This window comes from Argentina anserina, chromosome 7 (assembly GCF_933775445.1).
Source record: "Argentina anserina chromosome 7, drPotAnse1.1, whole genome shotgun sequence".
NCBI lineage: Eukaryota > Viridiplantae > Streptophyta > Magnoliopsida > Rosales > Rosaceae > Argentina > Argentina anserina.
Genome location: NC_065878.1, coordinates 13,177,552 through 13,189,861, shown reverse-complemented (window position 1 = coordinate 13,189,861; position 12,310 = coordinate 13,177,552). Strand labels below are relative to the sequence as shown.

Genomic DNA, 12,310 nt, shown 5'->3' with positions numbered 1-12,310 from the left:
ATTGTTTGACTGTCTATACCTTGGTTAACAAAAAAAAGACATTTTGACATATTAAAATCCTCATTGACCGGGGCTTTGCCAAATGTGTTTTTTGGTGCGACCGCACACAATCGGTGACAAAAATTAGATGATTTCAGATATGCAAACGGGTTTTGGTGTTCACATTTTGGTAATGAGTCTTCCTTGATGACATATTAGTGTTGTTTTCGGGTAAAAACCTATCGGGCTTGCGGGCCGCAGCGGGTTTTTCGGATACGCGGGCTAAATGATCAGGCCTAAGTCAATTAGGTATGGAATAATCATTAGACTATTAGTTTTTTATCTTTATGTTAAATTTTGTATTTTTAAAATTAATATATAATATTACGTATTTTACATACGGGTAAGACCGAAAAAAAAACGAACTGAACCGAACCTTACGGGTTGGATTAGATTGTGGGTCACAGTCTCTAAAATAGAAAAACCGAACTGAATTTAAAATTTGAGTTGGAATATGAGTTTTGTCCAAAACCGAACAGTATGAACCCGTGTCCATACCTACTTATGACTTATGTTAGGCTAAATAGTGTTATGTTCTGCCAGTTGTAAAACCCCAGCTGAAGCCTAAAACCCTTTCCCCCATGTTTCTCACCAAGCTCTCCCGCCAAAACCCAAACCCACTCGCCCTCATTTCCACGCGCCACCTCTCCACCCTCCATGACCGCTACTTCTTCAAACCTCCACCCTCCCTTGCCCCCAATCCCAACCCCAACCCCAACCCTAATTTCAAGAAGAAACACAAACCCCGGTACCGTCCGCCGTCGTCTCTCGATGGCGACGGCCAGGAGCCGATCCATTCCGACTTGCCGTTCGATTTCCGGTACAGCTACACCGAGAGCAGCCCGGAAGCGCGGCCGATTGGACTGCGGGAGCCCAAGTACTCGCCTTTTGGGCCGGGGCGGCTGGACCGGCCGTGGGTCGGGGTCTGCGCCCCGGTAATCGACCCGAAGGTGAGGTCCGTGGAGGGGGCGGCGGAGGAGGAGCCGCGGTTGGAGGAGGAGAGGCGGAGGAGGAGGGAAGCGGTTCAGGGAGAGGCGCTCAGTTCGGCTGAGAGGAGAATTTTGGTGGAGAAATGTCAGAGAGGAAAGACCAAGAAGCAAATCAATTTGGGTAAATGGAGTTTTTCGCATTCGGTTTCGGATTTAATGAGCTGTATTGTTTGTTTGATATTCTGGGTAGTACTAATTTCGTGTGATTGAGCTGATTTTTGGTTTCTGATAATGTAATGTGCTTAGTATAAATTGTGTGCTTGACTGTTGAAAATGATAGATGATTGAGATCGTGAATGTTTGGAGTGTGGTAATCTGTGGCATTCTTGATATGTTTGATTGGTGTGGTTGTGAGCTCTAACATGTTTGTACAAATCAAGGTTTGTAAATTTTTCGAATTGCTATTAGTTTTGAGGTTATGAGATGAGGGGTGTATCAGATACAGGTATTTTGGGAATGAATTTCTGTTGTTGGATTGTGTTTTGTGCGTATGATGAGTGAAGTTCTATTTTCTTTTTGTTTGATGATCATACTTGTTGAGACAAAGATTGCGGTTTTGCAATGATTATATTTTTCTTTACAATAATCAATGGCCAAACAAGAATAAGCAGTGTGTTTATTAGTGATTCAGTGTTCTTCCTTTCTTCTCTGCCAAAATCTTATTGAATGCTATGGTTTGGTTTCTTGTAGGGAGGGATGGTTTGACTCACAATATGCTGAATGATATTCATAACCATTGGAAACATGAAGAAGCAGTGAGGATAAAATGTCTAGGAGTTCCGACTGTTGACATGAGAAATGTTTGCACCCAGCTCGAGGTCTCCTATGTTCTAATCATGGCTCTGATTCTGACCTTTGCTTGAACTTCCCTTTTTCATGTTTTGCGTTTCTCCCTTATATTGCTTTACTTAACCTTGCACAATCTTCTCTGTCTTATAGATCAATTCATGTCCATTCTACAGTTCCTACCTCATATTAGATCTTGTAGTCTAATGAAGAATCAATTCTTTTCCACATGCCGCGTATAATGTTTATTCGTTGAATATAGTTATATACGAATTGGTTAATGGATACACTATTATTTCTTGGAATTTGAGAATTACAAGTGATTGTGAGTTTCATGTGTCTGTTCCAGGATAAAACCTTTGGAAAGATCATCTATAGACATGGTAGTCAAATCATATTGTACAGAGGCAGGAATTATCATCCCAAGAAGAGGCCTGTGATTCCGTTAATGTTGTGGAAGCCACATGAGCCAAAATATCCCAAACTGATCAAAACTACGATCGATGGGCTAAGCATTGAGGAGACAAAGGAAATGAGGAAGAGAGGATTAGTTGTCCCCGTGTTAACAAAACTTGGTGCATACTTCGTCTGGTTTATGGTCTTTAAGACTTAGATTGTCTTTGTCTGATTATTTACTTACTACTTATTTAAAACTGCAGCTAGGAATGGGTATTACGGTAATCTGGTACCCATGGTTAGAGATGCGTTTCTCTCTTCTGAGCTGGTACGGATAGACTGCCAGGGTCTTGAGAAGAGTGATTACAAAAAAATAGGCTGCAAACTTCGGGTAAGTATTCAACCTGTTTCCCTCTCTGCTTAAGCTTCTTTATGTGAACAGTTGCATCTTCCTTGCTTTCTTCTAAACTGAGAGGCCTGCACTTGAACATCTGACTGGCTTTTTACTGGCAGCGCATTCTTTCTTTCTGTCCGGAACATGTATAGCATTTAAATCTTGGTTTGTTTATGCAGACTATACATGACCTGGACTCTTATGTCTGCATATGTGATTGCTTGCATGTTGTTTCTTTTGGTCTTTAAATTATAATTAGAGAGGGTAATTGATTATAGACCCAAAAATCAACACCCTTTTTAATTTAAACCCACCCTTAAAACTCTTTAAGTTAGGTTGAACAATAAATAAAAAAAGAATTATTTGCTATAAGAAATAAAACTTGTTCTTGATGAAAATTACTTTCTTTGCCATTGGTACAAATACATTTGGTATGTTTTCTGAATTGCTTAATTGTAGCTTCAATTTAATATCTCATCACTTTATATTAATCTTCAATTTTGAAATTTTTTCATTTTTGAAATTCCTTGTTACCTCCAAATCTCATACCCAAGTACTACCTTAGAGTAGGTATTTTTGTTATTCTATGTTTTCAATATGTGTGTGTGTGTTTGCTAGATCTGAAGAACCTATGCAATCGGTAAAAAACATAATCTTTATTGTTCAGTGGAGTACGTAATTCTATGAAATAAGTATGTTTTTCCTTAAGTCTTCTAAATATGTGAGAGGATTCATATGGTTGTGTATTGGTTGAGATTTGTAGGTTTCATAATTTTGTTGAGTAGTTGGGTTTTACAATTTGGTTTGGATTTGTATCTGTAGAGTAGGTGTGGTTTTGTTGTGCATCTAAGGTTGAGGTAAGAAGTTCTATTATATAGAGCATTAAAATCTATTTAGTATGTAATATGATTTGCATCTGTTTAACATGTATACGTAAAGTGGATAATTATTTAGTAGGTAGTGAGATTTGCATCAATAGTGTTGGAATTGGGCAATTATGGGGATTTCATAATGTTCTTTAAATTATAGTGTGCATGGTTGTTTTGGTTTATGATAGGTGCTTTCAATCTGCTGAATAGGTAGGAGAATAAAAAGTATATTCCAAGTATATGAAAAACAATCTTTGATAACATAAAATGATAGGAGGCTAAATAGATGTCAAGAGATGGAGAAACAAAAACTAAGGCAAAATTTAAGGCTTATTATGACAAATTCAAATAACTAATCATCTTAAATAAGAAAAAAAATCAAAATTCATTCAATCATACCTCTGTTTTACTTTTGTATATTCTATAATTTCTCTAAATTAGTGTTGATACCCGATTTTCTCAAATTTCTCTAAAATGAAATATTTTCATTTATAATAGATACAATTAAATGTTAACTAAATTAGAAGTTGGTCAAAGCTAATTTTAAGGAGAAGTTTCAATTTCTCAACCTAGAGGGTAAAAAAGTGAAACCATTCTAAATGAAAAATATTTGTTATAAAAATATTAGGTTAAATAATTAATTTGGGTTTAGATTGAAAAAACTTTTGGGTGTGGGTTTAGATTTAACTGGGGGCTTCAAAATTGGGTTTATGTCTAATTATATCTTGCATCTTGATACAGGAGCTCGTGCCTTGTATCCTGGTGACATTTGATAAGGAACAGATTGTGGTTTGGAAAGGCGAGGATTATAAACCTGTAGAGGATGCCTATTTCCTTCCAGAACACGAACTGTTTGATAATCCAGGAGGTAATGTGGTTTCTAGTGCAGAGCAGTCTGATAGCTCAGATGACAACAGTAGCCAAACTAAATACTACTCTGGTGACGATGAGTAGAATGTACATCCAAATTACACACACACAACACGGTTGTTGGTTGGAGAATTGAATCGATCGAGCTTTTCATCCTCGACTGCTAATTTGAAGGCATGCAAATTTGGGCCAAGTCGCAATCCAAATTGTCCTTGTAATGGTCGTTCGGAGTGAGGTAATAGCATATGGGAATTAGCCGACAAAATGAAACTGTAGTGTGTTTCCTCTTTGCAGCAGGAGAGAACTTAGGGAACACAGCGAGGGTAAGAATTGTATAGAATATTATCTTGGTTGGAATCGTACTGTATTGTAGTTATCCTTGCGTTATTGTTCGGTTTACTGAAACGTTTGGTGTGAAATGTTTGCCACTCTTGAATGCTGGAACAGGCAATGAATACGTTACTCATATAGTCATATATCATGATAATATTAACAAAGAGGATACAAACATCATCGTTGGTCAGAAACACATGGTTTTAGTGGGAATCTAGTAGTTTAACTAATAGAAATGCCGACACGACAAGCCGTCCACCACTCCACTTTATTATAATCATCATTCATTATGCAAATTCATATAATACTATTTGATAAAAAAAAATTCATATAATACTAGTATATCATAGCTTCCCCTCCTGAAACTTTTGAACCTCAAGACAGCATTTGCCAAAAAGAAACGGCCGGTAAAGCAAATTTACCAAGAAAATGAACCATACAAACCTTAAATTTTGAGACTTTCACTGAGGATTTAGCATTTTTACGATTTTTACGAGTGAGAAATTTTGAGTTCGGCTCGTGTGACAAGTTACTATTATGGTGAATATGAGTACATGAGAGTTGGAGAAGCACCTTTAAAACATGTTGAAGCACTAGTTGAAGGTAACATTTTGACCAAAGAAAAAAATAGTTGTAATGAACATAATGATCAGGGATCGAGGTTCAGGGTTACCGACGTTTTGTTACCAAGTGTATCTTTGTGCGTCACAAGTGGGTACAAGATAGAGGACCAGCCTGCACAGAAGGTGAACGTCACAAATTTCATAATTGATATTTGTAGTGGGATTCCCCTCTGTTCCAGTTCACTGTGAATAATTGACTAGTTGTTGCCTGTTTTGTGAATCTGGTTCATCCACCTAGTACATTTGAACTTCGCACATCTTCTTCTTGATCTCCTATGTCCCGGAAAAGTGACAAGAAGGATAAGAATATACCACAAATTCTACCCTACTCACTACTCATCACTGTTTTGATACAACGGCGTTGGTATCTTGCTAGAGATAGGTTTCAAGCTTTCACACGTTCAAAATTTTGAGGCGTACAGTAACTAAATAACAAACTACAACGCCAATTTTCAATTTTACACGTATCCATGTGATTTAAACGGAACACTGAAACATTAAAGAAACCACGAGGGCTAAAAATATAAGTCCTTATAATAGAAGCTTTGTCTGATAATCCTATAATTAAATTTTTTTAATAAACATATTTTTGAATTGTAATTAAAATAAATCACCCCATAAAAAACTCTTCCAAAAACGAAATTGCTCTTCTTTCCCACCACCACAGCCCCCTCCATTTTCAGATTTTCAGACCTCAAAAAAGTCACCGTCCTTTAATTTTTTGTTTTGTTTTAAATCTAATCTTCTTCTACTTGTCGGTCTTAAAGCTTCAATCTATACCCACAATTCTCCCTCTCTTCTATGCCTTCCAATCATTACACCCAAACCACTCTCACCTCCACCGCCGCAATGGGCGAGGCCGGCCTCACCTCTCCGCTCCTCTCCTCCTCCGATCAACCCCACCTGATCCTCACCGTCCACGACGACTCCCCCCCTCAATTCCGCAACCCGTTCGCGTTTCTCGGCTCCGGCGGGTTCACCGTGCCGGTTTCGACGACGGCGGATCCGTTCAAGAATAACACTCTGGAGGTGGCCGGGGTTTACGAGTGGCTGAAGATCGGGGTGTGCTTGCCGATCGCAATCGTGCGGCTGGTGCTTTTCGGGGTTTCGTTGCTGGTGGGGTTTGTGGCCACCAAGCTGGCCCTGCTTGGGTGGAAGGATCGGCAGAATCCTATGCCGAAGTGGCGTTGTAGGATTATGTGGATCACTAGGGTTTGCACGCGGTGTATTCTCTTCGCGTTTGGGTGAGTACAACAATTCAAGTCTCACTCTTATATGAGCTTGATTTTGTGGCAAAGTTAATTATAAACATGTGGTAATGGATTTTGGATTGGAATTCTGTACTCCAAGTTGTTTTATTGCTCGAAAACTCGAGAAAGATTGTGCGCTAATTAATGCGATTAAGTGAAGTTATATATGTTTTAGCTGAAAGGAAGGTTATAGTTACAATGGGAAATAAGAAAAGAATGTACTTGGAGTCTTGATAGAGTGGAAGCTTGTTGTTGTAGTAATTAATTTTCACCTTAGAGTCTTTTGCTTGCTTTTAACGCCCTGTGTATTATGTTTGTTGCAGTTACCATTGGATAAGGCGGAAAGGGAAACCTGCTCCAAGAGCAATGGCCCCAATTGTTGTATCTAATCATGTATCTTTTATAGAACCTATATTCTATTTTTACGAACTGTTCCCGACGATTGTTGCGTCTGAGTCCCATGATTCCCTACCTTTTGTTGGAACCATCATCAGAGCAATGCAGGTAATATTATGTCCCTGCACAGTGGTGGTTTACTTAAATGCTCACAAGGTTACATTATTAATGAGATTGCACAATCACTTTATTGTTTGGTGGCATTTATGTATGTATATTTTTTGTCATGGTCCATTTCAATACTTTATGATTGGGTCGTGTTTTCAGGTGATATATGTTAATAGGTTTTCACCATCGTCAAGGAGACAAGCTGTTAGTGAAATAAAGGTAGGAAGTTTCTATAAGGTTTTTGCTACTTCTTAGCTATCTTGACTTGAATAGTAGCATATTATTTTGTCAGGTTGTCCTACTACTTAGTTAACTTGACTTGAATACTGCAACTATATGAATTTTACGTGCAGTGCCATATTTATGTAATGCATACTTATATTTGTTCTATAAATTGTAAAACATACTCTTTCCAGCTGCTGCTTGAAAGCTATGTTGAACCTTTTTCGTACATGTCTCTACAGTGGATGCAACTGTATGAAAAAATGGTTACTCTTGTAAATAATATGTTAAAGTGATATATATCAATTTTGTAAGCTATTTGATACAGAATTCTGCTTTCAAGGATCTCAATACAGAGAAAAGCTGCGTCCGATAGATTTCCTCGAGTGCTCTTATTTCCTGAGGGAACGACAACCAACGGAAGATATCTCATCTCATTTGAACTTGGTGCATTCATCCCTGGTTACCCAATCCAACCAGTAATTGTACGCTATCCTCATGTGCACTTTGATCAATCCTGGTAAGACACTTCTTTAATCTGCTCATTTCATTTAGTGCTGTCTCAACTTGTATCTTATTAGTGTTTCATGTGGAGTGCTTATTAGGGGGCACATATCTTTGGGGAGGCTCATGTTTAGAATGTTCACCCAATTTCACAATTTCATGGAGGTTAATCCCTTTCACTTGCTTTAAATCCTTTTTGCATTGTGGTATAACCTGTTGCATCACTTAGACATTGAATATTGATTTAGATTTTCTTGTCTGATTTGAGCAGGTAGAGTACCTTCCTGTTGTTTTCCCCCTTGATAACAAGAAAGAAAGTGCCTTCCACTTTGCTCAGAGGGTAAGAATCTGCTCCTAGTTAATTTGGTTTGGCCATTAGTTATATAGATACTGTTGGATGCGATCTTGTTCTGTATCATTGTCTTTCTGTCATGTCTTTCGTTGTCTTTCTGGTATGCTTTTGTTTTTTATATTGTTGATAGAGGTTGCCACATACTTTTGCATGCAGACTAGTCATGCTATGGCAGCTGCCCTCAATGTTGTACAGACATCTCATTCTTTCGGAGACTTAATGCTACTTATGAAAGCAGCTAATTCAAAATCAAAACAGGTATTTGTCTTTGTTAATGCTTAAATATTTATACAGTATTTTTTGTTTGATAAACAACCAATGAAGCTGAGAACACCCGAAACCCAACCCAATGCACTTTTGATTTAATCAGATGCCAAAAACATTTGGCATAGTATGAGCCTCATTAAAATTAGTCCTATAGCTATGCAACAAACTTTTATGATGTGCTTAAGGTTTTTATCATAAATTCCACAGGTGCGGCCCTCAGCTTACATGGTTGAAATGGCAAGTGTAAAATCTGTAAGTCATTACATATATATATATGTGCCTTTTACTGATGTATAATATTGGAAATTGGAACTTGTCTCTGAAATTGTGCATCGTTGTGTAGATTTATAGTGCTAGAGAGTACTTCAAACTTAGAAACTATAACCGAGTTCCTTTAAATCTTTTTGGTCATCTAATTCTATGATCACGGTTGTGAAGCATGCGGATCTGCATATTTCTCAAGGCATGTGCCATTTAGACTAGTTGATCCATAGGGTGTTAAAAAATTCTACTGGAGGACATTGATCCTGGACACATTATAGTGTCAATAGTATACAAGAGTATAGGCTGGCAGAGCTGATGGAAATTCATCCTATTGGTTCATCTATTCAACCTGTTGACATGTTATCCTAGTTTTTAGTTCACAGTCTGATCCATCCACTTTTCTGCATGATACCTGATATATTTTACGTCTTCTCACACCATTGTCTAGATTTCAGTTCTTAAAGCACCTCTTTTCCTTATGTAATACTATATGCGAAATTGATAGGTAATTTATGATCTTTATCTTGCTTCTCCAGTCACTTAATATAAGCAGCATGGAAGCTGTTGACCTTTTGGATAGATTTCTTTCTATGAATCCAGACCCCAGGTACGGATGTAACCATTATTAATTGTTATTGATTGATATTCTCTTTTTTATTTTTTATTTTTTGTATTATGTATGCTGCATTGCACTATATGAATTTCTGATCTGACCTCTGATTTAAAGTATCTTCTCTGTATCTCTATGTTCTTAAAAAATGTGGCAATTGTTTTTCCACTCACACACACAAATATACATTTCTGCCAATAGTTTTTTGTTTGTGTGTTTCTTAAGAGTCATTCTTAACAATGAAAGAAATTCTGTCAATTGTTTTCAGTTGTGGTATACTAAGGTGATATATTTAGTTTATGAGTTCATCCTGGTTTGATTGTATGCGTTTTGGCATGATTTTTTTCTCTTCTTTTCATTATGGTTCTGAAACTCATCTATTTGAAACTTCTAGCTCACTTGGTAAAGCTTGGTTTATGCATAGCCTATCATTAGATTATATACTCTCTTTTTTTTTTTAAATTGCACCGCAGTCAAATTGTTCAACTCTATGCTGTAAATTGTGCTACACATATATGTATGTTTTTAAAAATATTTATGCAATGCATGCATCTTATTACAATGATGTAACACCTTTTTGTATGATATAACTGTAAGATTTATACTTCTATCTCGCTGACAGTGGACATGTCACGTATCATGATTTCTTGAGGGTTTTAAGACTCAAGCCCTGTACCTTTTCGGAAGAGGTCAGTTGTCACATTCCTTGCTTAATCATTTCCCTTTTCTTTTCTACCTTTTTAAACTTTTAAGTTTAGAGTTTAGGCAGATCACATATGTCTCTCTCACTGTATCTGAGAATCAGAATTGTATGTGAATATACTCAATTTTTTATTATGGGATGGTGGGAGGCACACTATGGATTACAATGATCACGCCCCCGAAAAATTTCTTCTTTTTAAACTTTTCAGAGTACAAAATTAGTCTCTTAAAATTTTTACTATGTAATTAATCACCTATACGAGGCTCCTTTTTATTTCTGCATAGTTGTTTGCCTCCTTTGTTTGTTCTTCTCCCTGTTGGCTTCTTAGTTCTTAGCATATACACTTTATGCTTGTGTTGTCAAGCTAGTACGTGGCTGTACTCAATTAAAGATATGAAACTAATGAAAGCATGTCACCTTTTGTTGCATAATATAGAGAAATACAGTATAGTTTATCTTTTTATAAGCACTATCCCAGAGTACTTGTTTTCTGTTTTCTTGCTGACATTATATAGTATTTAAGAAACTGACAGTTGTTGCATGTCAAATGTTTCTTTCCTTTGCACTTCCCTCTAGCACTCATGTGGATATATCTTTTGGGTTACAGATATTTGCATTCATTGACGTTGACAGGAATCATGCCATCACATTTAAGCAGGTACACTAACTCTCCTTTTATGTCCGGACGCGCGAGTGTGTGAGCATTTTGTCATGGTTGTGTACTTGAGTGTTTTTATAGAGGCTCAATCATTTTATACATTTCTAAGTAGTTAAGGTGAAAAATGTTGTGAGATGCATAGTTGAAAATATTCAGAATTTTGAAGGTTTCAATTCGGCTAAAGACATTTGTTAATAGAATCACAAGTAGAGGACTTTTGGGTTGGAAAGCTTCCGTTTCTTGCGAATAAATTGTTTGAGTAATACTGTTAGATCTGAAATCCACAAAGAAACTTGAAAGAATATAAGAGTGATGACAAGCATATCCAACTGTCATACATATTTTCTATTTCTGGCATATTGTTACAGCAAATATAAACTGATTCATTGCTGAGATCATATTTTTACTCGTGCTACATTGATCTCAAACAAGCTAGTTGTGCATCTAATTATGATTTTGTTTTGGTTTCATAGATGCTACTGTGGAATTTGTAAATGTAACATTTGTATTTGCCTCAGTTCTTATTTGGGTCGGCGCATGTCTTGAAGCTACGATTATTCCGGCAATCCTGTGCATTGGCTTTTTCTGAATGTGTTTCTGGGGATAACGTCTATATATTAAAACAACAAGTATGCTTCTCGAACTCATCTTTCCTCATTGTTTGCCCCACCCTCTATTTTTGTCGCAGTTAATTCACTTGCAATTGCCTGGTTTTACTTGTGGCTTAGTTTGGAGACATTATCAGATCTGCAATCCCGGATTTGAACGAGGATGAGGTAATCCACACAGTCTTTTGTGCCTGAAACATCTTTCAGTTCTGCTGTTCTAGGCAACTAATGTCAATTGGTGCTTGCAGATGGATCAGCTGTTCGATTTATTTGACACTGATTGTGATGGGAGAATCAGCAAGGATGAATTTTTCACATGTCTGAGACGAAATCCATTACTAATTGCGCTTTTCTCACCTTTCTTGCTTAACAAGGACTTCTCAGACGATGGTAATAGGTTGTTGGAGGAGATTGTGTAGTGGGACAGATTCTCTTTAGGTTGTGTGAAGATTTTGATCACTTTCTTAACCTCAGTTAGTCTGGTATGATTTTTGTTCATGTGATTGAGAGAGCAGACGAAGGAGCTTCGGGTCGGGTTTTGCCAAGGTATAGGGTGGTGGGGGCATAGTATTTTCAGGCCTGTAAGTTAAACACATTAATTTTTACAAAGTGATAATACATAAAAACTTATTGGTTTGGCAATTCATTAAGATGAATTATTTGCATTTCATTTTTAGTGCGCTACCGTGTGGTGAAAACATTCCATGGCATCAAAAATCATGTTTGAGATGTTCTACCTTTTACGAGTATCAATTATCAATTTCGTTATGGAATGTACTCGTGTAGTCGTATAGAAGCACAACAGTTTGCCGTCTGTATATTTTGCTGTGGCTGTGCAGAAGTGATTAGGGGAAAGAGGGGAAATCAAGAATATCACCAACGAATAATGTATGTCCGTTTATTTTGTGCTCTTACATGAAATTTCTTCGACATGAATATCCATTTGTCTATCAAAGGTGTTTCCACCGATATCATCGACACAAATGTCTTTCTTCATATTAATTTGTTATGAAATGATGTTGTCTGCAACTAAATTTGTCTACAATGGTGCGTCTCTTTCAATTTACAA

At 37.1% G+C, this 12,310-nt stretch overlaps 2 protein-coding genes across 2 annotated transcripts; both read left to right on the top strand.

Moving 5' to 3' along the window:
* Nucleotides 1–611: 611 nt before the first annotated feature.
* LOC126802740 (CRS2-associated factor 1, mitochondrial) lies at nucleotides 612–4,721 on the top strand. Its single transcript, XM_050530423.1, has 5 exons — nucleotides 612–1,149; nucleotides 1,719–1,846; nucleotides 2,164–2,389; nucleotides 2,474–2,601; nucleotides 4,215–4,721. Exons 1-5 carry the CDS (start codon nucleotides 621–623, stop codon nucleotides 4,425–4,427), a joined length of 1,224 nt encoding a protein of 407 aa, XP_050386380.1. The 5' UTR covers nucleotides 612–620; the 3' UTR covers nucleotides 4,428–4,721.
* Nucleotides 4,722–5,947: 1,226 nt separating this feature from the next.
* LOC126801537 (lysophospholipid acyltransferase LPEAT2) lies at nucleotides 5,948–11,897 on the top strand. Its single transcript, XM_050528917.1, has 14 exons — nucleotides 5,948–6,543; nucleotides 6,873–7,053; nucleotides 7,213–7,272; nucleotides 7,632–7,795; nucleotides 7,881–7,944; nucleotides 8,051–8,119; nucleotides 8,288–8,389; nucleotides 8,606–8,650; nucleotides 9,199–9,269; nucleotides 9,895–9,961; nucleotides 10,583–10,633; nucleotides 11,152–11,262; nucleotides 11,362–11,409; nucleotides 11,490–11,897. Exons 1-14 carry the CDS (start codon nucleotides 6,101–6,103, stop codon nucleotides 11,658–11,660), a joined length of 1,647 nt encoding a protein of 548 aa, XP_050384874.1. The 5' UTR covers nucleotides 5,948–6,100; the 3' UTR covers nucleotides 11,661–11,897.
* Nucleotides 11,898–12,310: the final 413 nt, after the last annotated feature.